This window comes from Cutaneotrichosporon cavernicola (genome assembly GCF_030864355.1).
Source record: "Cutaneotrichosporon cavernicola HIS019 DNA, chromosome: 5".
Classification (NCBI taxonomy): Eukaryota; Fungi; Basidiomycota; class Tremellomycetes; order Trichosporonales; family Trichosporonaceae; genus Cutaneotrichosporon; species Cutaneotrichosporon cavernicola.
Window position 1 is genome coordinate 2,114,224 of NC_083397.1, and position 25,994 is coordinate 2,140,217.

The 25,994-nt window shown below is 58.3% G+C and overlaps 11 protein-coding genes across 11 annotated transcripts; 4 read left to right on the plus strand and 7 right to left on the minus strand.

Annotated features, from left to right (window-relative positions):
* Window positions 1-17: 17 nt before the first annotated feature.
* CcaverHIS019_0508470 (uncharacterized protein) lies at window positions 18-1,660 on the plus strand (the record flags this gene model as incomplete). Its single annotated transcript, XM_060602051.1, has 5 exons — window positions 18-260; window positions 339-539; window positions 574-651; window positions 699-827; window positions 872-1,660. The coding sequence occupies 5 exons, from the start codon at window positions 18-20 to the stop codon at window positions 1,658-1,660; spliced, it is 1,440 nt and encodes a 479-aa protein (XP_060458484.1).
* Window positions 1,661-2,081: 421 nt separating this feature from the next.
* puf6 (uncharacterized protein) lies at window positions 2,082-4,240 on the minus strand (the record flags this gene model as incomplete). Its single annotated transcript, XM_060602052.1, has 2 exons — window positions 2,082-3,536; window positions 3,569-4,240. 2 exons carry the CDS (start codon window positions 4,238-4,240, stop codon window positions 2,082-2,084), a joined length of 2,127 nt encoding a protein of 708 aa, XP_060458485.1.
* Window positions 4,241-5,244: 1,004 nt separating this feature from the next.
* Window positions 5,245-8,856, plus strand: IRE1 (uncharacterized protein; the record flags this gene model as incomplete). The annotated part of the gene is made up of 5 exons (XM_060602053.1): window positions 5,245-5,759; window positions 5,842-6,345; window positions 6,414-7,600; window positions 7,640-7,841; window positions 7,893-8,856. 5 exons carry the CDS (start codon window positions 5,245-5,247, stop codon window positions 8,854-8,856), a joined length of 3,372 nt encoding a protein of 1,123 aa, XP_060458486.1.
* A 1,988-nt stretch (window positions 8,857-10,844) lies between these two features.
* CcaverHIS019_0508500 (uncharacterized protein) lies at window positions 10,845-11,615 on the plus strand (the record flags this gene model as incomplete). Its single annotated transcript, XM_060602054.1, has 2 exons — window positions 10,845-11,006; window positions 11,046-11,615. The coding sequence occupies 2 exons, from the start codon at window positions 10,845-10,847 to the stop codon at window positions 11,613-11,615; spliced, it is 732 nt and encodes a 243-aa protein (XP_060458487.1).
* Window positions 11,616-11,651: 36 nt separating this feature from the next.
* Window positions 11,652-13,923, minus strand: CcaverHIS019_0508510 (uncharacterized protein; the record flags this gene model as incomplete). Its single annotated transcript, XM_060602056.1, has 6 exons — window positions 11,652-12,096; window positions 12,129-12,414; window positions 12,451-12,703; window positions 12,746-12,891; window positions 12,930-13,317; window positions 13,351-13,923. 6 exons carry the CDS (start codon window positions 13,921-13,923, stop codon window positions 11,652-11,654), a joined length of 2,091 nt encoding a protein of 696 aa, XP_060458488.1.
* A 575-nt stretch (window positions 13,924-14,498) lies between these two features.
* OLE1 (uncharacterized protein) lies at window positions 14,499-16,076 on the minus strand (the record flags this gene model as incomplete). Its single annotated transcript, XM_060602057.1, has 1 exon — window positions 14,499-16,076. One exon carries the CDS (start codon window positions 16,074-16,076, stop codon window positions 14,499-14,501), a length of 1,578 nt encoding a protein of 525 aa, XP_060458489.1.
* A 1,358-nt stretch (window positions 16,077-17,434) lies between these two features.
* Window positions 17,435-18,403, minus strand: CcaverHIS019_0508530 (uncharacterized protein; the record flags this gene model as incomplete). The annotated part of the gene is made up of 3 exons (XM_060602058.1): window positions 17,435-17,960; window positions 17,992-18,273; window positions 18,300-18,403. 3 exons carry the CDS (start codon window positions 18,401-18,403, stop codon window positions 17,435-17,437), a joined length of 912 nt encoding a protein of 303 aa, XP_060458490.1.
* A 99-nt stretch (window positions 18,404-18,502) lies between these two features.
* Window positions 18,503-19,423, minus strand: CcaverHIS019_0508540 (uncharacterized protein; the record flags this gene model as incomplete). The annotated part of the gene is made up of 1 exon (XM_060602059.1): window positions 18,503-19,423. The coding sequence occupies one exon, from the start codon at window positions 19,421-19,423 to the stop codon at window positions 18,503-18,505; it is 921 nt and encodes a 306-aa protein (XP_060458491.1).
* A 614-nt stretch (window positions 19,424-20,037) lies between these two features.
* CcaverHIS019_0508550 (uncharacterized protein) lies at window positions 20,038-21,562 on the minus strand (the record flags this gene model as incomplete). Its single annotated transcript, XM_060602060.1, has 4 exons — window positions 20,038-20,998; window positions 21,049-21,264; window positions 21,387-21,434; window positions 21,471-21,562. The coding sequence occupies 4 exons, from the start codon at window positions 21,560-21,562 to the stop codon at window positions 20,038-20,040; spliced, it is 1,317 nt and encodes a 438-aa protein (XP_060458492.1).
* A 957-nt stretch (window positions 21,563-22,519) lies between these two features.
* On the plus strand, window positions 22,520-23,112 carry CcaverHIS019_0508560 (uncharacterized protein; the record flags this gene model as incomplete). Its single annotated transcript, XM_060602061.1, has 3 exons — window positions 22,520-22,646; window positions 22,923-23,054; window positions 23,099-23,112. 3 exons carry the CDS (start codon window positions 22,520-22,522, stop codon window positions 23,110-23,112), a joined length of 273 nt encoding a protein of 90 aa, XP_060458493.1.
* A 394-nt stretch (window positions 23,113-23,506) lies between these two features.
* On the minus strand, window positions 23,507-25,879 carry CcaverHIS019_0508570 (uncharacterized protein; the record flags this gene model as incomplete). The annotated part of the gene is made up of 5 exons (XM_060602062.1): window positions 23,507-23,998; window positions 24,033-24,616; window positions 24,652-24,839; window positions 24,898-25,826; window positions 25,862-25,879. The coding sequence occupies 5 exons, from the start codon at window positions 25,877-25,879 to the stop codon at window positions 23,507-23,509; spliced, it is 2,211 nt and encodes a 736-aa protein (XP_060458494.1).
* Between the last annotated feature and the right edge of the window lie 115 nt (window positions 25,880-25,994).

A 25,994-nucleotide genomic window follows, 5' to 3' on the forward strand; every position in this document is an offset into this window, starting at 1 on the left:
TTCATCTCTCCACAAACATGATCAGATCACGCACCCTCGCCGCAGCGAGGCCTAGGCGGCAACCCTTGGCTCCAACCTTGGCCCAACCCACTCACACTCGCGCCTTCTCTGTTCGCCTCTTCCCTCCCGGACCACCCGCCGACCCCCGTGGCGGCCGGCGTGCCTCCACTTCGGCAGCCAACACCGACTGGCTTACCTGGCTCAAGCCTAGCTCTACCGTCGCCACGCCTACCCGAAAAGCGCTCGTCTTTGCTGGCCTCGTAAGTTCGGAAGCTGTTGCGACGGCAATTCAGGCAACCTGAATGTTGCAGCTCCGCACCAGGCCCCACTAACCCTAGGGCTCGTATCCCCACACGCCTCAAGCTCCAACCACCTCGTCGCTCGACATCTGGGAGAAAGCCAGCGAGGCCCTCCTCACTCCCGATGCGACGATGGGATACTTTCCCGATAACATGGACGAGTTCGCGGGACTGCTCCAGGGCGGCGGCGGGCACGGTATCCGCGGATGGCTTCGCGGCTGGGTCGAGGGGCGTAATCTCGTGAGGGCCTAAGAGTAGACCCAACTAACGGCAGGACGAGCTCATGGCACGCCCAGACGTGACCGCTAGCTTTATCCTCACGTCGACTATTGCCATCCTCGCATCTGAGCAGGTGAGCACCGGCTTTCTCGGTTCACCCGGCCGACAACTAACATGCAGGAACGCTCGGGCTCATCTTCCCTCCTTCCAGAGGGCACACAATTCCTCGCTGGCCACGGGTTCGTCGGTACTCTGACCGCGCTGGTCGCGGCTGGGCGCCTTGACCTGCAAGATGGCGTCCGCCTTGCTGTGAGTGGTTTGACTCGGTTCTAAATTGCTTGTACTGACGCCAGCGCATCTACGCCTCGCTCCCCTGTTCCCCACCGGGCAGTGGCGGCTCATCGAGCCGCTTCGTCACGACCGCCTTATCTGCACGCAGCTACCACTCGCTCTCGTCGCCGTCGATGTTTGTCCCCTTTGACGACCCGCTCGCCGAGACTCCCGACGAGCCCGAGCGACGCCGTCGCGCTATGCAGCTTATCCTGGACGAGGTGCACGGTCTGCAGCATGAGTGGGAATTCGAGGGCAACCGCGACTGGGCCGAGGCGAGCATTATCAACTCGTCCAAGGTTCTAATGGTGACGGGGACGTACATGGCTGTCGAGCAACTCATCGACCGCCTACAGGCCATGACGATCGCCAACCCAGTCATGGACGTCACGCTCCCCTGCCCCTTCCACACAAAGCTCATGGCGCATGCCGTCCCCAAATTTGCAGAGGTGCTCAACCGCGCCTACTTTGGCCCTGCAAAGGAGGGCGGCCCGATAATCCTCGACCCGATCACGACGCGCCCACTCTGCGGACCGCCGGGCAACGCCCTCCTCGCCCAGCTGACCCAGCAGCTGCGGTGGCACAAGACGCTGACGCGCCTGCATGCCCAGCCTTCGCCGCCGATCGACCAGTTCCTCACCGTTGGACGCGGCGCCAAGGGCCTCGGCATCATGCTCCGCGGCGAGATCAACAAGCGCCCGGACGGGGCGCCACCGGTTACCGTCGACCCGTTCGGGTACAAGGACGAGCCGCTTGACCCGCTTTACTATCGTTCGCGGCCTACGCGCCCGATCATCCACGCCCATTTGTAATCCCCATCCCTACCCCATTGATACTCTTACCCCCATTGCGCCGCGGAGGACAGTTCGTCAGAAGATCGAAACCGGAGCGTCCAACTTGTCCATTATAGCCTATTGTGACACTCTAGGCAACGTATGCATTGTTGTACAGTAACGAGTGAGCGAGTGAGCGAGTAAGCATGAGCAGCACGAGGAGGGGACTGAACGGTGAGTATGTGAGGAGAGTTCGTCAAGATCCTGCAGGCACTGCGACGTCATGGGAAGTCGGTCAACTTTCATCGACTAATCTGGTCGGTGTGGATGAACGAAACTCGCACCAGCCCGTATGCTCTACCACTGGCTACCCTCTAACATGTTGCGAACAAGCTGTGAGCACATCATCAATGTCTACCTGAAATGCATGTTATACAGAAACAGAAATCTATCCACCCCTCTACAGCGCCTGAATCCGCTCCAGGAGCACATTAGCGCCCTTCATCTCACTGGCCTCGACCGCCTCAATCGCCTCGGCACTCGTAAGGGTGGCCTTGGCCTCATCCGCCACCTCGGATCCCTGGATTGCAGCGAGGAGCTCGACCATGACAAACGGCGCGCCAGCAGCGACCTGGATGGCGTTACCCTCGTGCTGTGAGATTGCGCGCCACATCGACACGCCCATTGCCGACCCAAGCTCGGGAGCGACGACGTCGATGGCCTTTGTGGCCTGCGAAAAGTGGCCGCCAGACAGGAGAGTCTTGTATGTCCGCGTGGCGTGGGGGAGGTGGAGGACGTGTTCGTCACCATAAGGAGTCGCGAGGGGTGCGGTGAGAGCCTCGATGGCCGCGCTCTTGTCGCCTGAAGTGTGCAGGAGGATTTCGGTAACAAGAAGCCCAGAGCCGGGGTCACGCACCATCTCCTCCGCCTTGTCAGCGACCAGGGTGAGGAGACCGGGCGAGGCGGCGGAGAGGATTTCGCGCCGGCGCACAACCGGGTCCTTCTTGGACGTGCCGATGTCCTTGGCGGTTTGGGCTGCGGTGGCAAGACTCGCCAGAGTCGACGGGAGGAAGTGCCTCGACGCAGTGGGGACGACGAGATAGAGGACAGCCCTGCGTCCGTTCTTGTCCTGGGCCAACTCGTGGGCCAGACCAACGACATCCGAGACGAAGGCTTTGGACATGAGTTTCGTGTCGTCGACCACGTCGAATGCCGTGAAGAGGACAAGCTGGGCGTCGGCGTCCTTTGCAATTGCCGAAACGTGCTTCCTCAAATGCTGGAGAATGGATTTACGGTCCTTTGTATTTCCGCGGACGAGGAGGTCACGCACGACCGCGCTCCCGTCCTTGGTGTGAACGATTTCAGGGAGACTTTCGAGAGCAACGTCGAGGAGCTCGTGCATCTTCTTGCCAGCGTCTTCGGCGGGGAGGAACCGGTAGATGCAAGTGAGGTATTCCGATACGAGGCGGTGGAAGATGGGTTGAGCGAGGGCGGTTTTCTGTGTTGCATTAAAGATTTCAGTGACCACCTTCTCGATTCCTTCGAGAACACGAAGACGTCCACTCTCGCCGGTGGTTTCGAGGGCGCCCTCGAGACCGGGGAAATCGCCTTCCTTTCCACCATCAAAGAGCTCCACTTCGCGGGGATAGAAGCCGCGAACCAGACCACGCCGTTCCTTTGCCGACGCCCACAGGTCGTAAAAGTCCGAGATGGGCTGTACCGCGTCGGCGTGGGAGAGCAGACTACCGAGATTCTTGGCAATGACCGGAACGAGAAGCGGGCGGATAGACGGGCAGTAGCGAATAAGTTTGCCCATCAAAAACTTGGAGTACTTGGACTCCATCATCTCCCTCCACTTGGGCTGCAACTCCATAGCGACGCCAAGTCTCTCCTCCTTACCACCATATTTGACAATCTGGGTCAGCTATATCTAAAAGATGGACATACGGTCTGGAGGATACGACCGCCCTTGTGGCCGCGCGAGATCTCGAGCGCGTGGCCCTGTACCGCTTCCCACAAGGCTGTGATCGCAGCCGTCCGTTCGTCCTTGGGCATTTCGAGACGCCGCGCAGTCTCCCATAGCGGAAGGAGGGTCTCGGTGAGGAGAGCGTGCGACGGAAGTAGAGTCTTGCGGTGCGGCTGGGCGGCGTGAAGTGCCGCACGCTCGGTCTTGCTCATCTTGCCACGCTTCTCCTCCGGTACAGCCTCGCCCTCGCCCTCGCCCTCGCCCTCAACCTCGCCCTCACCCTGCTCCTCAAAGTCGTCGCCCTCGTCGCCGGACATGTCGACGTCCTCGTCACCACCGCCCTGCGTTACCGGGCGCTTACGGCGTGCCGGCTCGTCCTCCTTCTTGGCCGGCTTGCCGGCGGGCTTGCCAAACTTGTTCGGCTGGCCAGGCTTGTCAAACCTGCCTGCGGGCTTGCCAAACTTGCCAGCGGGCTTGTCAAACTTGCCGGCGGGCTTGCCAAACTTGCCATCCGGCTTGCCAAACTTGCCAGCAGGCTTTGTGCCCGGCTTGCCACGGAAATCCTTGCCTCCAGAAGGCTTGAAGCTCTTGTTCTTGGGTCCCGAGGCTGGCGCCTCAGCGGCGCGTTTCGTCCCTCGCTGCTTGGACGACATTTTTGTAGTGATGAGATGTGTTTGGTGAGTGGAAGCTGGTGTGGTGTAGTGTAGTTAATTCTGGAAATCTGAGGGGGACGGAGTAGATTTGAATCTCCGTGATAAAGGATAAAGGTATTTATAACGTGTATTTTTGTAGGCAGTTAGAATGGGCGTGCCTTAGAAGAGTGTGAATTACAAAGTTTGTATTGAGCGGAATGATGTACCCGTCATGTCAATGGCTTTTCCCTGAACACCTGAACGCCTGACGCCGGAATACCTGAACAAGGTGAACATATTCAGATGCGCACCATAAGCCCCTGTCTTAGTCTGAACCTTTGGATTATATTCTAGTAACATTCACATCGCACATTCAACTCATCGCTCCCTTTTTTGTATTCCTGATTAACCCTCCTATAACACTGACACATTCAATCTAGTAGTCTCTTTTTACCATCCCGTTCTTCTCTCAATCCAATCCAGATATCCCACCATCATTCTCATTCTCATTCAAACTACTCTTTCGACTCTTCCTTTATCCTTTGTCACTCGTCATTCTTCAGCGCTACACTCACACAACCAACAAACCCCCAACGACGACAACGCGCTCAATCGAAAATCAAATCACGACCAGTCTCCTTTTCACGTCCCCCCCTCACGAACTACTGTCTCTCCCCCCGCACCTACAACAACCAGGCCCCAGCTTCACCGCCCCCAACTTTCAAGCTTCGCGTTGACCTCGACCTTCCCAGCGCCGCCCGCCGCAGTCCCTACAAACTACTCTCGGACCGTGTATTCCTTCTCCCTCATCGCGCTAAACACCCTTTTCATTCATCTACCCATCAATCCAACAGACTCGCATTCTTTAAGACTCTTGACCCGTCTAGCAATGCGCGCTCGGTGCTCGCGCCGCAGCCAGCCTTAGCCTTACCAACATCAAAGCTCAGTTCCGTTCCTATTGTCTCGCACCCACCAAAACACAACCCAAACCCCACACTCTCTCTACTGCCTCGACGAATCTAGCCATGCTCCATCACACCTCTTTGGTGTTGGGGTTCATTGCAACTTTGCTCATCGGTCTCGTCGTCGCAATACAACACCCAGACTTTCCCGCAGCAGCAGCAGCACCCCGTTCCCCATCTCAAACTCCATCACCCGCACAACAGCCCCTCGCCGTCGGCCTCCCTCGCTCCGTCAGGAGGAGGTCGTCTGCTTCCTCGGCTCCCATCCTTCCACCCCCTCACTCTCCTATCCTTGCCCCATCACAACAAGATGACTTTGAGGTCGACGTCCTCCCTTTCGCCCTCGTCTCCACCATTGATGGGGCCCTACATGCCATTGACCGCGAAACCGGCGAGGTCAAGTGGACGCTACGCGATGGCGTTGAACCCCTCGTCGGTGGCGGCATATACGGGCGGCGAGACGATGTCGAGTACATTGTCGAGCCTGTGAGTGGCAACCTCTACGTCTTTGAAGGCGAGAACGAGGGGTCTAAAGGCATGCCCAAGGTCCGCAAACTGCCCTACTCTGTTGAGCAGCTGTGAGTTGATAATGGGCCTTGTGCACGGTCGTGTGCACGCCCTTCCCGCACGAGCGCAACCGCCGGCTGACTTTTCTCGCAGTATCGAACTAGCGCCGTTCACCTTTCCCCACTCACCCAACCGCATCTTCACAGGCATCAAGGAAACATCTCTCCTCTCGCTCGACCTGCGCACGGGCCAGCAGCTCGACTGTTTCAACGCCCGTGGCCCGTTCGACACGCCTCCGGTGCAGAGCGTCTGCGATAATGACATTCTCGACGACCTCGAGGGCCGCCCGCGTGACACTTTGTTCATCGGACGCACCGACTACAAGCTCATGATCCATGCGCCACCGACGGCCGTTGACAAACCTTCGGTGACGGCGACCATGTCTGCTGCCTGGAACCGTGGTGTGCAGGAGATCACATACTCGACTTACCAGCCCAATTCGTATGACCGTACGGTCGCCGACTTCTGGGCTCGCACTGGACGCCAGAGTTGGGCCGACGAGGGCCGCATCCGCATCGAACTAGGCTTTGATGGGGACTGTATTGGCGTCCAGAACGGTCAGGGCCAGCGGTGGTACACCGACCTCGGATCCGTTGGGTAAGTTTGGGGGGCCAAGGCACCGCCGATTGCATGCTGCGGCGCTTTGCGCAGAGCTGACTTTGTAGGGTGGCTGTGTACGATGTCGTCCTGTCCACATCGAGCCACTCGTCCAACCCCGTGATCGTTCCCCAGCCAAAGGTCGAGCTCGCCAGTTTACTGATGGCACCCGATGAGGGCGATCCGAAGCGAGAACGCTACGAGGAACTACTGAGGAAGCCGCCCACCACCTATATTGGCAGTGTGCCATTTGACTCGACACTGGACAATCATGTTTCCAAGGCGCCCAAGCTGGCAGCACCTAAGAGTCCCCGTCCCCTGCTCTTCGCTCAGTCCTCAAACTCATATCCCCTGATCCACTTTGCGCACGCTCCGCGCCCTGGCACCCTTATCAATGGCTCGTTCCCACTGATGGACGGCGACAGCATTCAAGATGTGCCAGAGGACGAGCACCACATAACGCGATACCTCATCGACCCCCCTCGCGCAGCGTCGTCGACAATCCCACCTCCGCCATCAGAGGCGCTGTTGGGAGTGGCCAGCGGCTGGGTCTTCAAATGGTGGTGGCTTGTCATCTTGGAGGTTATTGCCGTCTTCTGGTTAGGCATCGGCATCTACCGTTGGGCCTTCACCAAGGCGACGGCATTAGCCAACTCGAGTGCCAAGACTGACGAGACTGCATCTCTCCTCTCAGCCACCAGCAGTGAGAAAGGTTCGGTTACGACAGGTGTTCGTTTTGAAGGTTTGCCAGACACAGGCTCTGCTACGCCTGCCGAGGGCTCTACACCTCCGAAGAAGAAAGGCACTCGTCGTCGTGTGCGCGGCAAGAAGAAGCGCCGCAATTCGGTCGGGCCCCAGCTCGACAGAGACGACGACGATGGCGACGACGATGACGAGGACAAGGGCGACGTCACTGCGGACGAGCGCCCTAACGGGTTGAGCTTCTCGAGCGGACCTAACGGCGGTATCCTGTCAAACGGCTATGGCAGCAATGGCACTGCATTCGTGATGGTGGAGAAGCCTCTTCCAGCAATTCCTCGTTCACTGTCAACCCCGGCGCTGCAGGACGAGCAGGAGCGCCTGGCCATTTCTGACACGGTCATCGGCTACGGCTCGCATGGCACTGTCGTTCTCAAGGGTACATGGGGAGGACGGCCTGTCGCTGTCAAGCGCCTGCTTTCCGACTTTGTCCGTCTCGCCAGCCAGGAGGTCAAGCTCCTGCAGGCCAGTGATGACCACCCGAACGTGATCAGATGTGAGTTTTTCGGTTGGAGGAGATGCTGACACGTCACAGACTACTGTCAGGAACGGCGAGACAATTTCCTGTACATTGCGCTGGACCTCTGCCAGGCGTCCCTGGCTGACTTGATCGAGACGCCCAATAGCTTCCTCGAGCTTGCTTCAGCCCTGGACCACAAGAAGGCGTTGCAGCAGATCACCTCTGGTGTGAAGCACCTGCACAGCATGAAGATTATCCACCGCGATATCAAACCACAGTGTGTTTTTTTTTTTTTGGTTGTGGAAAATCAGTCACGCTGACGTGGCAGAAATGTCCTAGTATCAAAGGCCAAGAATGGTTCGTTGCGCATGTTAGTGTCCGATTTTGGACTTGCTCGTCGGTTGGAGCAGGGCCAGTCGTCGTTCGCGCCCACAGCCAACAACCTCGCTGGCTCACTCGGGTGGCGTGCACCAGAGTGCATTCGTGGACAGGTCAAGCTCAACGAGGGTTTCGACCCTGTCCTATCCTGTGGCTCGACAGGCAGTACCGCGTCATCAACCGGTTCGCTCCCGGACCTACTGGTCATGTCGGACGGCAGCGAGGTTGTCAAGGGAGTGCCGCGCGCGCGCCTGACCAAGGCCGTTGACCTCTTCGCCCTTGGCTGTCTCTACTTCTGGATCCTGATGAGTGGCGAGCACCCGTACGGCGAGACGTACAACCGCGAGGCCAACATTGTCAAGGGCGATGCCGTCAACATGGAGCACTTGTCAATCCTCGGGGAGGAAGGGGTTGAGGCGCAGCACCTGATCGGGCAGCTTCTTTCGGCCGAGCCGAGCGAGCGGCCGGACACATCTGAATGCCTGATCCACCCGTTCTTCTGGACATCAGCCAAGCGCCTAGCATTCCTGTGTGACGCGTCGGATCGTTTCGAAATCATGGAGCCTGAGGAGACGACGCTCGCGCTGCTCGAGAAAAATGCCGACCAGGTCGTCGGCAAGAACTGGTACTCGAAGATGGACCGGGTGTTCACCTCGAGCCTTGGCAAGTACCGCAAGTACAGGGGTGAGAGTGTGCGCGACTTATTGCGGGCGATGCGCAACAAGAAGCACCACTACCAGGACATGGACCCTAGCGCGCAGAAGCACATGGGCGCGCTCCCGGCGGGCTTCCTGAACTATTTCACGACAAAGTTCCCGAAGCTTTTCTTACACGTGCACGGCGTAGTGCGCGACAGCCGGTTACGGTCCGAGCCCATGTTTGCGACCGAGTATTTTATCCAGGAGAAGGAGTAGGGGTGGTCTCGCCTGTCTCACCAGTGCCGTTTTGCCTTGGGCGACCATTACATAGCCAGACCGTTGGCCCGGGCCATATCATATCGCGTCGAAGAGGTCGACCTGTTGTACTAGTTTTTCGCGTATGCATTGTTAGCATTAGCTCGGTGATTGGCGTGGCGGCTGGGACGGCGGCAGTCACCGCTTGTTGTTGGTGATCGGTGACCGCGCAAGGCTAGCGCCCTCAGGACATGAGACATTCGTGTCGTCCCTGCTGCTCACATTGTAAAAACATTGTCGAAGTCTGCTGTACTGTCGCTGCCAGTGCACTCTGGTGGTGTACGGGTGCGTAGAGTACAAGTCATGCCGTCTTGCACTGTACCTCACATTGTGTGATCTTGCCACTTTTTCAGACCTACTAACGACCCCTTTTTGTTTCCGATCTCGGATCTCGACCTGTCTCTTACCTTGGATCTCCCACCTGTTGCCGTCTCCTCCTCGCTCCTCCCTCCCTCCACCCACCCTTCATGACGAGAACAGGGCGGCCCCTCGTAACCGCTTACCTCACCTCACCTAATGTCCTCATCTCTGTCATCTCCGCCGCGTCGCCGCTCAGCAACCCGCACAACGGCGTCGCATCGACGTGCTGTACCGGGCGAAAATCATCTCATTGATTCTGACTCTTATTCTGATTCTGACTCTTATTCTGATTCTGATTCTACTTATCTTGTGCTGCACAGCCATACAACGAGCTCTACGACCACGACCACAACGACGACGACGACGACCACAACGACCACAACGGCCCCCCTCCCCCCCCAACCCAGCCCCACCCCCCAACCCAACATGTATCCCCCCTCGTACAAGTTGTACGAGTCGCGCCCTCTCCCACCCCTCCCGCCCGGCGCTACGCCTTCGCCTAGTGCGTCCCCGCCACCACGAGTCACGCCGAGCCACTTCCAAGTATGTTACTCGCCTCCCACACGGGCAGACTCGCCCTCGTCGTCACACCCGCGTCCGAGGACTGGCGCATTCTCCCCCTGCCGACCACCCCAACCCCCTTACCCCTCGCCATACACGCCGAGCCTATCCACCCTGCGTTCTCCCTCTTCCTCTTGCCGTCCAAGACGCGTGTCGAGACCACCCTCGAGCCTCAGTCTCCCGCTGGACCCACTGCCCGAATCCGACGTCGTCGATACGGGTCTCCGAGCGAGTGTCCTGTTCGCCAACACACATGAATTGGAGCATGTGCTCGATGTCATTCAAGTCAGAGATAGGCAGAGGCAGGAGAGCGTGCGTGCCATGGCAAGCGATATGCTCGCCCGCGCAGCGAGGACCGAGGCGGTACTCGCCGCCGCGAGGGCCGTGTTGTCGGCGTAGAGCATTAGACTAGTACTGTAGTAACCTGGATTAGTAATGTTACCTTCATACGATCAGACCGAGTCACGTGATTTGAACAATGCTGTGAACGGAGATCGGAAAATGAGCGTCACTGCGACTTGCTGAGTGGAGGTCAGAGAAATGTCTGTCGAAATGTACTCTCTCACTCCAACACCATGCTGAGTCTGAGTCTGCGTCGCGCGCGCCCTCTCCGTCGCCCTCCCCATGCGCGCCAATACTCTGTCGACCCCCGCGTCTTTCGCCCTTCCCCTTCCCCCTCTTCCTCTTCCTCTTCCTCCGCCTCTGCCTCTGCCTCGCGGCCCCCATCCAACTTTCGTTCCGACACCACGCCCCCCTCCCGCCCAATAATCGCCGACCCTACGTCCCGCCCCGTATTCAAAGTCACGACCAACTGGCGCGGTCGCGCGGGCCGGCCCGCATCAGACTTATCTGGCCGAACCCCGCCAAAGGGCGAGGCGGGATACGAGTACCATCGCACACGGGATCTGCCTCGGCATGACGAAACCAATAAGAGGAAGAGGGAGGGCACGATGTCGGCGGTCCGGCCGGGGATACTGTCGCATCTCGTGACGGGGCGCGGGCATGTGGATGCTTTCCAAGCGGCAGTCATGGCGGATGAGGCGGGGGATTTCGAGATTGCAGAGACAGATACGAGGGTGGAGGGGCATGTGCCGGTGTTGGCGGACCGGGGGCGGAGGGAGGGGAAAGCGAGGACGTGGCGGGATGTCGATACGAGTAATCTCCCGCCCTTGAAGAAGGAGGATGTCAAGGTCGGTGTGTGGGGGGAGAGAAAGAAGCGCTGACATCAGTTCTTCCCCCTCCCGGCAGACTTTGACAACACGATCACGGCGGCGACGTCCCGGCGGACCGAGAGGATCTCGGTGCGCTACCCGTTATTCATCGGCACCTCGATGCCCGCCTCGCATGTTCCTGGTGGCGGCGCCCTCTTTCCACCCCCTTTCGTCCCGCCGCTCCATGCCGGCGTATTCCCCGATGGCATGGCTGCCAATTCTCGTGAACGCGAGCATCTGGCACGCAGAAGTAACGACGCTCGCGCGGGCACAGGGTTCGTGTTCCCGACCCCAGGCAGTGCGCGCGTGTTTGTCCTCGCGTCAAAGGCACGCGTTAGTACCTTGAGCGTCGAGCGACGACGGTGTCGCGCACGCTTTTTGCAGGCATTGAAACTCGTTATTAATCGGTCCGACGACGTGCCGCCCCTCAACCACAATCGGGTTTATAGCTTTGTGCTCCATCCGTCCATTCACGATGCGCCGTTCAAGGACATCTGCGAGACAGTCGAAAAGGCCATTCGAGAGATGGATCGAAAGTTGAAGCCGACGCCTAGAGGACAGCCCCGATGGACGACGCACAAGTCATAGATCATGTATCCTCATCTAGTCTATCAACAGAAACAGCTAAAACTTGGACAGGTCGCGCCCGAATAGACCGCGCTTGACCCAATCCAGCATGAGCATGAAGCGCGACCGCATCGATACCTGCATGCTCCAGTACACCGAGCGCCAGGCGTACATGGCCACCAGGCCTCCGGCGCTGCCGTACCCGCCGACATCGAATGCCGCAGAGTTGCCAATATACGCCAGCGACCCAAGGTTGAGGAACTTGAAGGGGTGGTAATGTTCCACGTCGTCGAGCTCGTCAATGTCCTCGACCTCGAGCGTCTCTCTCTTACGCTCCATCTTGCCAAATAGACGGCCAAGGTACTCGCCCTGTTGTGCGGCGACCTGTGCAGTGGCAGGGAGCACAGTCACCTTGGACGTCATCTTGACGAACATGTCGGCGACCTGGTTGAGCGACAGGTGGCCGCGCTCCTCCTTGTCAAACTCGGTGAAAACGTCGCGGCTAAGGTAAGCAATGAATCCCTGCCAACTCACATCTCGGCAAGGTACTCGGACGTGACGGGATACTTCTTCTGGATGTGCTTGGCCATGAGCTCCCACTCGTCGTAGGTCAGCTTGTCGTCGCGGTTGTCGTCAAACTTTTCCCAGATCAGCAGCAGGTCCGCCAGCATATTCAGGTGGATTGTCGACGCGTCGCCGATCGCGTAGATGGAGCCCTTCGGCGCACCCTCAACACGGAGGAACGGGTCAACCTGCACAGCCTTGCTGTTGAACTGGTTTGGCAACTTTTCCACCATCCGCCGGGTGAACGGCTGCATCGCTGGTGTCAGCTGCCACATGAACATGAAGACCTCACCAATGCCCGTGCTCCACAGTACAAGGCTGGCCGGGACCTCCTTCTCGGTCAATTCGCCATCGTGACCCCTGACCGTGATGCGGACACAGCTGTCTGTCACCTCGACAACACGCGCATTCGTAACGACATCAATATCCTCGCGCTTGAAGTGCTTTTCGGCGTACTCTGAGATCTTCTCCGAGTACGTGTTCAGAATGTGGTCGCGGCTCTGGATGATGGTGACGGACATGTCGTCCTTCAGGAGCTTGGGGTACTGGTGTGAGCTTTGAGCAATCCAAGGTAGCTCGTAGCTCACGTAGTTGAGCACATCCTCGTTGAGCATGTCCGAGAGCTCTGCGGCGAACTCGACGCCGGTCGGGCCGCCGCCACAAACAACGAACGAGAGCAGTTGCTTGCGCTGTGCAGGCGTGGTCGTGGGCAGTGCCGCCATCTCGAGGTTGGCTTGGGTCAGCTCTCCTTAGTAGGGACATGAGACGCACTCATGATCCGGCGGCGAATGGCTTGGGCGTCGGGAATCGTCTTGAGCTGATAACAATGTTCGAGGCCCTTGACGCCGTGTTCGTTCGACTTTGATCCGACGGCAATCACAAGCTTATCGTACGGGACGTACCCGCGCATAGGTCCCTCAGCAGTGGGTACCTCAACCTCGAGCAGCCGTTCGGACATCTCGACATCTATCGCTGATCCCTGCAAGAAATGACCATGAACACGAGCGATGAGGCGGCGCAGAGGCTCAACAATCGTGCGCACTTCCACAGTACCAACACATGCCGAGGGAAGGAGGGGAGTAAAGCAGAAATAGTTGTCGGGCGCAATCAAGGTCACATTATAAGCCGTGGGAGGGAGCGTCTTGAGGATGCTCACGGCCTTGGATCAGCACATTCCCATATGAAAACCCACGCCCCACCCGCCGCCAATAATGACGAGGCGTGGCTTGCCAGAGCATTTCGACTTTTCGTCGCTCTCCTTGTCGTCGATGTTGACCTCGATGATGGGAAGATTCTTGGGTCCGCCGCGGCGAGGCGACAGCGCGAGAGGGTTGACGGGGACGCGATCAAGATGTTTCTGGTTATAGGTGAAGGCGTCGTGGACGAGTACGATGAGGACGAGAACTGTACAGCCAACCAGCACGGCCATGCAGAGGCGCACGACGCTGGCGATCCATGGGTGGTTTTGCGCAAACGTAGGTGACATTAGGCCGTGTCGCGAATACTTCCATTTCGTGCGGGGCGGCTTGGAGGGATCAGAGGGACCAGAGGGGTCAGAGGGGCCAGAGGAGGAGCTGGAGAACCGGGACTGGAAGAGTGGCTGGAAACGGGACAGAGTCGGGACGCGCGCACGGGAGAGGGCGAGCGGGGCGAATGGTGACAGGCCGAGCTGGGTCGACGTGAAGCTCCGCGCAAAAGAGGGTAGCGAGTGTGCCGCATGGGGCTGTAGCAGCCGTCGCGTCGCGATGGCGCCGCGGACGAACATTGAGAGTAAAGTAGACAGCGGTGTTACAAAGCAAAAGGAAGGAATAATAATAGCCAGCGCGACGGATCTTGATGGATTGTGCCTGACGTCATTTCTAGATATTTCTGTTTGTTATTCTCACACTGCAGGGATTTCTTCAAGCAGCCCTGGAATGAGACTACTACCAGACTCTGTCGGCCGTGGAGTGAGAATGAAAATGAGAATGAGAATGAGAGTGACACAGTGATAATGAATGAAGGGCATGTAGCGCATGTGGCGCATCTAGCAGCTACTAGTATAATGTAGACAATACGCTGATTCCTCATGATTCATTCATCACGCGACGACATCATTCTTTCACACTAGATTGCATTGCTCAAAGAGCAGTCGTGATACAAAAAGAAGGTGCTATAAAAGCGATGGAGAGTCCTGGACAAGGACATGTGATGTTACGATGCAGATGTTGATAGGTAATGCGAACACGTTACAGCCAGCGGTCCTTGTCGTCGTCTTGACCTCGCTTCTCCTAGGATGGTATGCACAATCTCTAGTGATTGGACCGGGGCGCGCCATTTTGGCTTAGCACAATGTGCTTTTTAAGGCGAGGCGGCGCTCTGGACGCGCGAAACAAGCCCAGGCCGGATCTCGGGCGAGCTGCGGATGATGCGGTACTTCTCCGAGGGTGGAACAGCAAGAGTCCAAGGGTTGGAGACCTGTGCGACCGGCTGGTAGACGGGCTTGCGCTCGGGCTTGTCCATGTCCTCGACCTCGGAGAGAATGGACGAGGCTGACATGGATGAAGCAGACGAGATGAGCGAGTCGGCAGAGTTGGAGCGGGTGAGGCGGCCGACCTTGAGGTGCTCAACCTCCATGCCGCCGTCGAGGACACCGACACGCATCATGGCGAGAAGGTTGTGTGCGGCGTTCGAGTGGTCGTAAACACCGCCGAAGAAGGCTGTGGTCGAGTCGGTACCGATAGCGCGCTTGATGAGGTGCGCGCCTCCGGGGTGGTCCTCAGTGAACGAAGTGCAGTCGTGGATGAAGCCGTGGACGGCGATGAGGGCACGTGTCTTGGACTCGGCCTGGAAGTCCTCCCACGAAATGATGGGAAGGTCGTTGGCGTGCTTGGGCCACTCGAGCTGCTCAGACTGCTCCTGGAGCTTGATAAGCTTCATGGTGTACTGGCCCTTGCGGATCTCGTTGTCGGGGAACTTCTTGAGGTGCGAGGCGAGGCCAAGCTGAGCCATAGTCCAGATGAACCACTTGGTGGGGTCGTACTGCCACCACTTGATGGCGTTACGGAAGTCCATAGGGAACTGGTGGTGGAAGTTGTGGTAGCCCTCGCCGACAGTGACAAGCGCAGTGATAAAGTGGTCCTTGGGGGTGTGCTTGTTGTCAAAGGGGGTCTCACCGAGCCAGTGGGCAAGCGAGTTTACGCAGAAGGTCGAGTGGTGAACAAACACGAGGCGACCGGCACCGGCGAAGAAGAGTCCGCCCCACCAGTCTCCCCAACCGAGGCCAGCGACAAGAGTCGGGAAGATGAGGCCCATGAAGAAGAGGAGGGAGACGTAGTTGTTGTGCTGCCAACGGACAACCGAGTTCTTGCTCAGGTCCGAGACGTCGGCGACTCCAATCTTGCCGCGAGGCTTGACGAGCATCCAGCCCATGTGAGCGTGCCAGAAGCCCTCGTGAGCCGAGTAGGGGTCAAGCTTGGTGTCGGTGTAGCGGTGGTGAGCGCGGTGGCCGCGCGACCACCACTTGATTGAGCCCTGGACGGAACCGGCGCCAGCAAGTGCGAGGAAGTACTGGAGTGGCTTGGAGGCGTTGTAGGAGCGGTGAGCCCAAAGACGGTGGTAACCGGCAGTGATACCGAGACCAGTGATAAAGTAGTAGACGACCGACCAAATGAACGTCTTGAGTTGGAAGGGGGTGGTAAGTAGACCGTAAATGGCCATGGCGGGGGGGATGGTCAGGGCGAGGAACGAAATCCACTGGATGTTCTTGTGGAGGTTACGCCATGTCACGGGCGGGAGCATCTTCATGTTCTCCACGGTACGAGTGACATAGTTGTCGGGGACGAGAAAGTCGTCGCGCTCGGGGTCGATCATGTTAGCGACCGGCTTGCCCGAGGCCTGAGCGACTGGCGTCGCTGCCTGCTTTGTTGAAGCGGACATGGTGGCGGGTGTGCGCGTGTGGCGGTATGGACGAGTTGGGGTTGTGCCACTCGAGTTTTCAAAGGAGAGGTTTGCGAGGGGTTTGCGAGTCAAGGCGCGGCGTCAAGTCGTGCTTGAGAGAGTGGAGTGAGAGAGAGAGAGAGGAGGTGACTGAGGGTGTAGATGGAGGAAGATGGTTGTAGGTTGATGGATCATGTGCTTTTATGTAGGGCACGGCTCTAATCACCCACGCAACTCCCATGGTCCAAATCTATCTACTAAGAGACTTGATACAGACAAGTCTCAAAGTTGTGGGGATGACTGTTTAACCCACGCTTCTCCCTGCTATTACAATCCCTTTTACCCGTATTAACCCGACTAGCCGTGCCTGACTTGGATGCGACTCTTCTTACATTTCCATGACAGCTCCAACTCTCACCCGACCCACGTGGCAACGGCATCAGCTGAGCGTCATGTTCGTCATGTTCGTCATGTTGAAAGAGCAAGCATAGCACCAGAGGCCCAAGACGAGGCCAAAGACGCAAAAAGGAACCGTGGCTTGCACAGTTGCGTCAAAGTTGCGTCAAAGGAACCGATGGTGCACGGTCGGCAAGCGCAGTCGGCCGGATTGGCATGACTGGCCCACGCCACCTCCAGACCCGAATCGCCCACCGGTTATCAGGCCTTGCTGGGGCGTCATCGCAACTTTGTGAGCCAGATAACAGAGGCCGCCCCACGACACCACCATCACACGTTCTACTGTTCATCTGTCCGAGATGGGCCCCGCGGTCATAGTGGGTGGTGACAAACGTGGGCGATGCAACGGCGCGGCGTGGATTGGCTCTCGTTGGGGACAGCCAATGTCCCACGCTTGCGGGGCTGGAAGAATTTTATCAGTCGCCACCAAAGGTCCGTGCACAAAGGGAGAAATGGCATGGAGCTGAGCAGGGCATTCGGGTAACTTGGAACTTGGTGCCAGGTGGCCAGTGAAATCTGCCAGGTGGCCAGTGAAAATCAGCCAGGTGGCCAGTGAAATCTGCCAGACGTGGCGTCGTTGTCACTTGGTCAGATGTTCAGATGGTGGGGGTGGGTTCCCCACCCCCGCGTCCACGTCCGGTTCCGCTTCCAAGAGCGCTCTATCGTCACAATCCACGTCATGTCGGGGCTGTGGCGGAGTGGTCAGCTCAAGGTGGGCTTGGCAGTGGAGTGGGAGTATCAAGAACCAGATCGTCATGGACATTGCGTGGGTCGAAGCGGAATCAACACGTGACACGTGACTTGGAAAACGTCTCATTGAGATGGTGCCTGTACCTTCCAACCATGTGCCTGAATCGGCCAAATCCGACTTGCTGCTTCTTTATACGATAACATCAAACCAACTACACAGTCCACTCCTCGGGATCATCTAGCCCAAACATGTCAAAGATACTCTCCCGGAAAGCAAGTAAACGGCTGCGCTCCGCACGTAGGCGGCCCATCGCCACGCGCATGGTCTCCAACTCACGCTGCATCAAAGAGATGGTGTGTGCCTGAGCGATGGCCGCCTGTGTATCTGTGTCTACTCGAGCCAGGTGTGTTGCGAGGGTGTTGAAGGCGCCAGCTGCTTCGCGCGTGCTGGTGGCGGGGGGGTTGGCGTGGAGCGCTGGAGGCTGCCGCGTACCAGGGACGCTTGTGTTCGACTTGTCTTCACTGTCGTGTAGACCACTCTGCGTCTGGGACGGAAGATCTGGCGGCATAGTAACGGGGATGGACGTGTTAGGTGCTGGCTGGAACGGAAACGGGTCGATAAGCGCTGCTGTGCCTCTCGTCTCTTGATGTAGCGGGCCGGAGAAAGAACGCGCCGAGTCGAGGTGGTTTGTGATCTGGTATGCGTCTGTCCCGGCTACGTCCCGGGTGGTATTTGTGCTTTGGTCAGCTCTGGGAACTCGGGACATACATGGGAGGCTCTGCCATGGGTTCGGGCGAGAGGCAGAACGGGACGCTGAGGGAGCGTTTCTTTTCTTCCTGTTCCTCCCCCTCCCCCTCCCCCTTGATCTGGTTATTGACGCGGCGCATATGCATTCCCCCGTCGTCAAAGATATACCGCTGGCCCACGAAGGGACAGAAGCCGTCGTAGAATCCCCGGTGGCGGCGGCATCTCATGAAGAGGTAGCTCTCGCCGCCCGGCCGCAGCACGATTTCGCCGCAGTCGCCACACGCCAGCTGGATTCCATTAGTTCTGAGTTCTGATTCGAGGACACGTACAGGCGCACAAAGTGGAAGTGGTAGTACAGGCGGTCGACGATCGCGCGCCATGTGCCTTGGAAAGGCGGCGGTGCGTCCAGTGTATAAGAGCCGTACTTGACCATGGTGTGGGAGATAGGCTACGACGAGTTGGTTTATGAGGCATCGAAGAGGGCGCAATGACGTTTCCATCTGCATTGTCAAGCAGCGTACAAATACAAATACTACTTGGTCTTCCACGCGCTCTGGGTTCGTAACCATGCTTCAAGGTCAAGCATGCCTGGATGGAGACGCTTGAGCTCTTTCGAGTCGACGTTGTATCCGTCGCGCTTGAACCACGCAAACATCTTGCCCATATCCGTGAGGGCCCATCGCATTCCCGTTGCGATAAAACTATATGTCGTCGGCACGTCTTGTCCCGTAACCTTGCGGAACGTCTTGTTGATTTCATCAAAGTTGACCGCGTCACTTCCGAGAGATAATGCCCGACCATTCCAAGTCTTGGGATCGCGCAACAGCATCGCCCCAAAAAACCCGATATCCTTGACCGCTATCCACGGCATCTTCTTATCGCCCATGACGTCGCGAACCGACGTCATAATCCCCTTCCCCACCATGTCTGGCGTGATGTTATCCATGAAAATCGCCGGCCTCAGAATCGCCCATGTCATATTCGAGCCTGTGTCGCGAAGATGGGTCTCGATGATTGCCTTTGTGCGGAAATGGGGTACGTCGGTCGGGTTTTCCCAGCTCCTCTCCTCGCCTCCCCGGTCGACGGACGAGTAGACGAAATGCGTGACACCGGCTTGGACGGCTTGGTCGATGAGCGCGATGCCCTGCTTGACCTCGGCGTTGGATTCGATGTTTACGGCGTCCGTGGTCAGCGATGTGGCTTGGACACTGAAGACACCCCAGATCTTGCCGGTGGGCGAGATGGCCTTCGCAGCTTCAAAGATGGCCGGGACGTTGTCCAAGTCGCCCTTGACGAGCTTTACGCCGTGGGCAGCGAGTTTCTGGGCCGACGCAGAGTCGGGGTTGCGCGTTACGGCCAGAATGACAATGTCGTCCGGCTGGTCGAGGAGTGCTTGGACGACCGCGCCGCCTTGTTTGCCGGACGCGCCGGTGACGAGGACTGGGCGGGTCATGGTGTCAGGCTAGGGTGTGGGGTAGGGTGTGGGGTAGGGATAAAATTGTGGGGTAGGGTGGTTGGTGGCTTGACGGGTTGATGGGTCGAGGTGGTTGTGGTTGTGGAGGTGTGTGAGGTGTGCAAGTGCGTGCGTGAGCGTGAGCTTGTTGCCACTGGCGAGGTCAGCTCACGTCGTCTCTTTATAGTTGACGCCGCTGTTGCGTTTTTTTTTATTACGTTGTCATCTCATATCCTCAAAGAACGCGTGCCCAAACAAGGCCGAGCCTCTACCTCCTGGCTAACATTCACGTAAGCCTCTACCTCCTGGCTAACATTCACGTAGCCAGATCCAGCCAGATCCGCACGTCGCTATCACGTAGGATGACGGGTCTCAAAATAAAAGTGATTGGTAATGTCCTGCCCGCCGGGCAATTTGCGTTTGTAACTATTCTCGGGTCGATTTTCCGCTCCGGTCCTTCGGTCTCCGAGCCGGTCTCCGAGCCACACGTTCATCCCGTGATTGTGGCCAGTTGAATGAGTCTACATCTCTATGTGTCTAAGCCCTATGTATTGTCTACGAGACACTTTTCGTGGGTTGGTGGCCATCCATGTACGGCCGCTCGCCCAACCCGGTTAGCTGGAAAGCTCGACACCAGAGTCGGCAGGGGGCTGGACGACGCCCCAGCGCTGTGCCTGGCCACGGTAGTTTTTGTAGAATGCAATGTCGGCGCCGTCCTCGATGAAGAGGCACTCACGGTGACTCTTCCACAGCGACACGAGCATGTTCTCCTCGGAACGCTGGTAGTGGTCACCAATGAAGGCCTTGAGTGCCTCTGTCGCCTCCCAGGCGTGGTAGTGGGGAATCTTGGAGCAGACGTGGTGGAGAACGTGCGTCTCGCACAGACCGTGGACCGCCCAAGCTCCAATAGGACCAAGGAAAGTGCGGTCGATAGTGCAGAGCGCACCGCGGGGGAAGGTCCACAGCGAATCAGAGTAGTGGGGAATAGTAGGGTCCGTGTGCTGGAGGTAGGTGATCATGACAATCCAAGAGTTGACGAGGAGGTAGGGGATGCCGTAGACGAGGAACATTTCCGTAAAGCTGCGCATCTTGGCCCAGTAAGTGAGGCCGGCAAGAACGAGAACAAGACCAATGTCAGACCAGATGATCTGCCAGTAGTGGCTAGGGCGGAAGATGACCGACGACGGGAAAAAGTGGTTGGTCGTCTTAGGGTACCGCTTCTGGCCGGCCGCGTTCATGATCAGGTAAAGTGGGAAACCGGCGACCTGGTACATGGCAGTCCAGAACATGGCGGCCGGGACGTGGTCGAGAACCTCGGCGATCAAGCTCTGCGATTCCTCGGGGACGTTAATGCCGATAAACTCGTCCTCGGTCGCGGGCTTGGGGAGACCGCGTTCCGAGCGCGTGTGGGGAACAAACACCTCATCACGGGTAAGGCTGCCCGTCGATGCGTGGTGGCGCGAGTGCGAGATACGCCACGCGTGGTACGGAACGAGGAGGCACGAGTGTACAATCCACCCGATAAAGTTGTTGATAGTCTTGCTTGTCGAGAACGCCTGGTGGCCGCACTCGTGACTAGTGTAAGTGTTTGTATTCTTCAGGCCCGGCACCGGAAAAATGCTCACCCAACGACCCAAAGACCAGTGCCCCAGAACGAGCACACAATGCAGTACGTCGTCCAAAGAGCGATGCGGAGCGCCTTGGTCGGGAGCTCGGCGAGGTTGAGGTACGAGAGCGCGTCCTCGATGTGGTACGCGCCGTACACGAGGGTACCGACAATAGCCACGTCAGTGACGAGGGTCACTGACGAGCGGAAAAGCGAGCGCTCGTAGCAGTGCGCGCTGGGGTTAGTGGCGACGACAGGGTTTGGGGAGTGATGGGCATGAGGTCGAGTTGAAAAGGCTATGATAACGATCGGAGTGGTAGAATATCCGTTTCTAGCTCGGTCCCGTCCGACACTCACGGAATGGCATCGAGCAGTTGCTTGTTGGTAAAGTTGGGCACGACGAACCTGTTGTCAGCTGTGTATCTTGCAAAAAGAACTCACTTGCGGTCGGCGGGGAGCTCGCTCTCGTCAACCGACACCTTCTTCTCCTTCTGGCTTGCGACCTTTTCCAGACGTTGGCGGACAGCAGACATGGTGAGTTTGTTTGGGGGGGAAACGTTCCTCTCATTCGAGGTAATATCAATGCATCTCGTGTGCGAAATCTTTGGCCCCCGCTAGCCCCGCTTGAAATTGGAGGCTTTGACCTTGATAAAGGCGGTGATTCGTGTTGCCAGCTTGTGCGCACGAAAAGGCTTTAACCCCGGTGCTCTGTAGGGCCTCTTTAGCTCTTTAGCGCAACGAGAGAGGTTGAGACCAAAGGAGGGTTTCCTGATTGAATCTGATTGATCCTGATTGATCCTGATTTCTCCTGATACCGTTCCGCCCGGTTGTGACAAGGTTGTGTTGAATCGGGCGGAACAGGCGTCAAGTCGGCGAAAAATTGCCCCGCTCAGCTAATCAGGCAATGCGGAATTCAAGGCGCTTGTATCCTGTATGTGCCGTTTGTCCTAGGGTGCTTTCTTGGACGGATCTGTGATATGCGGCATAAGCCCATGGGGTTGTGCCCAGAGATTCATGGACTGGGGCGGTTGAGCCGTGTTTCGTAAGCCGGAGAGCTCAAAAGCTCGGAACAGGAAGGAACTCGAGTGACAATCTCAGTTGAGAGCTTGGCAAGTAGGATGGAAGCGAAGCCAAGCGAGGCCTGTCCTGTCTTCTGGTCTTTGTCTTCTGGTTTTCTGCCATGACATTATCAAGACGTCACATAAGCCATCTTCTCTAATCAGCATTCTTGATTTTCGGATTGTCAACAGTCAGTGGCCATGATCGGCGATCGGCCGATCGCCAAGTCCAGCAACGTGGTTGTCAGAATTCGGAAACAGACAAACACCACGCGAGTTCGACTCCGTTACAGGCCGTCCGGCGTAACCCGACATTTGCTTCCCCTTGTCCATACCATGCCAGGCCTCCACCTCCACCGTTCGGAATAGGCGACGTCATCAGACAATCAGACACCGATCCAAGCACGGTCGACAACGCTCTCACCATTTACAATGTCCTGGTTCCCTTCGTCGCCGCCACCGCCAAAGTCAACGGACGACGCGACGTTGTCGTCGTCTGGATTCTCGGAGAGTATTCCGGAATATGACGTTCCGGAGACTACCAAGGGGGCTGTTGATAGTGAGTCTGGGGGCAGGTGCAAGGGGGTGGGAGGGGGAGGGGGAAGGGCGAGGGGGAGGGTGAGGGTGAGGGGAAGGTGAGGGTGAGGGAGAGGTGGGGTGGTGAGGGGGGTATGAAAGGAAAGCGACGAGAGATGGCCAAGGGGTTACGCGGGATGAGGATGAATGCACATGAACAGGAGGATGAAGATCCGAGAATGGAAGAATGATTGTTCGAATGGGGAACCGAGGCGTCACCGAGTCTCTCAACCCTCGTCACCAACCCAACTCACACCAGCGCTCCACGACGCCGCGGCGCCCGAAACCCCCCCGGCCCCCAAGATTCGTACCCTCGAGGACTTGCGGCGCCTGAACCGCCGCGCCACCCAGAACGGGATGTACGCTGGCGTGTTTGGTGGCGGCGTACTTGGTGCGTCTATGCTAGGCGCTGCTAATGACAGCGCTGATCGGCAGGACCGCGGGGATAAGCAAGAACGGGCTGATGTTGACTTTTATCCGTGCGTCGGCTGTGATTAAGAGTTGACACCAGTTGGCGGGACTGGTATTTCGTTCCTCACTACCAGGTCGATTATTCATACCTCGTTGGGAGAACATTATGCCCAGCTCAAGAAGGCGCAGGACGCTCGGACGGGTAACCTCCTTGGTGATGAGGCGATTGGAGACACACACCCCGTTGAGAAGGTTGTCGATGCGCGCGCCCAGCTCGCTCGCGATCTCAGTAATATCGGAACTCCACGCGAACGTACTCGCTGGACAAAGGGTCGCGGACTCGAGGGAGAAGTTGAGGAGGAGGATGAATTGCGCGACACCTACATCCGGCCAGGAGTGCCTCGTAATATCTAGGGCATGCATGTATATGTATCACGCCTTGATGGTAGGCGGTGAGCGGGGGGACTCTGGCTCGACTGTCGCGTCCGAGCTTGAACCACTATCTTCCTCTGCACTGGCTGCCACTCTGCTCAGAGATGAACGCTGCGGACTCGTCCAGTGCGGTGGCGACACCGTTGGAGGGGTGGTGAATCCCGTCTGGCTGTCCGACGCCGCTGTAGAGGTTGGGCCGACGCTCACAATACTTGCCGCGGCTAACGACGGTGAGTCTCCTTGCAGGCTCACGCTGACTGAGCGGCGGGGGATGGAACCGATCGAGGCCAGAGAGGCACTGCGCTGCCGCAATGCCCAACTTAAGCTAGGTTGGCGGCTAGACGTGCGGCTGCCAGCGCCACTCGCCCATCCTGGTCCCATAACTGGTCCTGGGGCTGGTGGTTCGGAAGAACAGAGGTTGAGCAATATGTTTTTGAGGTTGGGGAGGGTGTGTCGCAGGTCGAGCATCCGGATATCCGCCTCGTACATCAGCTGTTGTCAGCTCCAAGCTAATCGCACAGCTCACCAGCTCGATATCCTTGTTCAGCAAGAACACGGCGTACTCGTAGCGATAGCGTTCGACGCCCCGGCCATACAATGGGAACGAGCGCGGGCCTTGCATAACGCTCACGACGTCACGCACGTGGCTCTTACTCCCCGCATAAGTCACGGGGTATGCGAGACCGGCTGCGGCGCCACCGAGGTTGGCGATGAGCTGGAGCACTAGGGCAGCGTACCCCAGCGCAGCGGCGGTAGTGCGCTCATCGATGCGTGGACAGCCTTCGGGGGTCTGCTGAGGTGTGAGGGAGAGGGGTGGGGCGGGGTCCTTGGGCCCGATGGGGATGGGGAGGGGCACGCCGAGGACCGAGTAGAGGAGCGACGGAGCGTCGATGGGCACAATGGGGAAGAGCGCGTCGAGGTCCTGCGCGTGGCGCGCACGCCGCTTGTAGATCTGGGGTAGGATGTCGGCTCGTTGCTCCTCTATATCGGAAATCCCCGTGGTGAGCTCTGCGCTCTGGGCCCGCGTCTGCTCGGCTCTTTCGATCGCTGCCTTGAGAAGGGCGCGCCGCGCATCCAGGCGTCCGCGATGGAGCGTCATGCGTGCGCGTGCTGGTATCAGCCTCGGAAATTGCAGGCGAGCTCACCTTCCTCAGTCGTGCGCTCAACCTCGGCGACGCGATCCCGGATCCATCTGACGCGGAGGGCGCGCTCGCTAACGTCGCGCTTGAGTGTTGAGCGGTCGCTGTCGGCGGAGATGAGCGTGTCAATCTGGTGCTGCAGGTCGGCGATACTCCGCCCTGTATCGGCAATCACCGACTGGATATTGACAAGTCTGGTGTCAGCTCAAATGGTGACGATAGCTGCGCAATTCAATGAATTCAATCACGCACTGGTGCAGCCCGCCGAAATTCGCCCCCTTCTTCATACGCGTCTCTCGCATGCTGCGCTCAACGACGCCTTTCTCGTCTTCTCGGCGTGGCCCTATCTCTCCTTCTGGGGGTAGGTAGAATGCTGTGCGTGGAGAGGATGTAAATGTAAACTCCACAGAATTGGGCGGCAGTACAGCACCTTGCGGAACAGGTACGAGTTCGGAGAGGTCGATGATCCCACCAACGCCGGGCAAGCGGTGCCATTTACCGCGTTCCTCGACCCAAACGGCGAGGTCGACTCGCGAGCCAGCACATTCAGCGCCGGTGATCCATGGAGCTAGGTCGCCCCGCTCGATATTGGCCCACCGGGGTTGGGTGGACGGTTCGTGGATCGGGGAGAGGAAGAACGGGACTGGGCCAGCTCGTTCAGTCCTGGCCGGGAAGCCGAGGGTCGAGCGGCGGACTTGTGCCGGGCGGTTGCTGCGTTTCTCGGGCCACGCGCTCCCATTTCGTCTTGGCGAGCCGGGCGATGGAGGAATGGAGGGAATGGAGGCGAGGCTGGAACTGCTGGAGCTCCGCACCGGCTTGGGGGGTAGTGAAGTGGTACGAGCGCGGGTTGATGGGCGCGTCCGGCTGGCTGCGGAGGAACTGCGGACCGGTGTTGGTGGAGGCGAAGGCAAAGGGTCCTCTTCGGGGAGGGTGAGGGAGACGAAGCAGCGCGCCAGAGGACGGGCGGTTAGGTCGCTCCCTGCCTCGGGCACGGGAACGGGATGGGGATGGGGATGTAATCCCTCGCCGGCCAGAGTTGGGGCGCGCGAGCGACCGTGCGGCGCCTCGAGGGACGAGTGGCTCGTCCGTCTCATTCGGGGTGAGCCTGTCGTCACCACCAGGCCGGGGAGGGTGAGCTCGTGGATCCCCACGCCCGAGATGTGCCGAATACGCCGGGCCGGCTGACGTTAGCTCGTCCAGAAGAGTAGAGATGTACCTCTTCGGGCGTGTCCATGTCGCCGTAGCGGTAGAGTACAGAAGAGATGTGGCTCGTCAACACAACTTGGTGTGAGGATAGTTGGACGTCACCATTCCATTCCGGAGCCACGTGACAGAGTTAGGTAAGCACA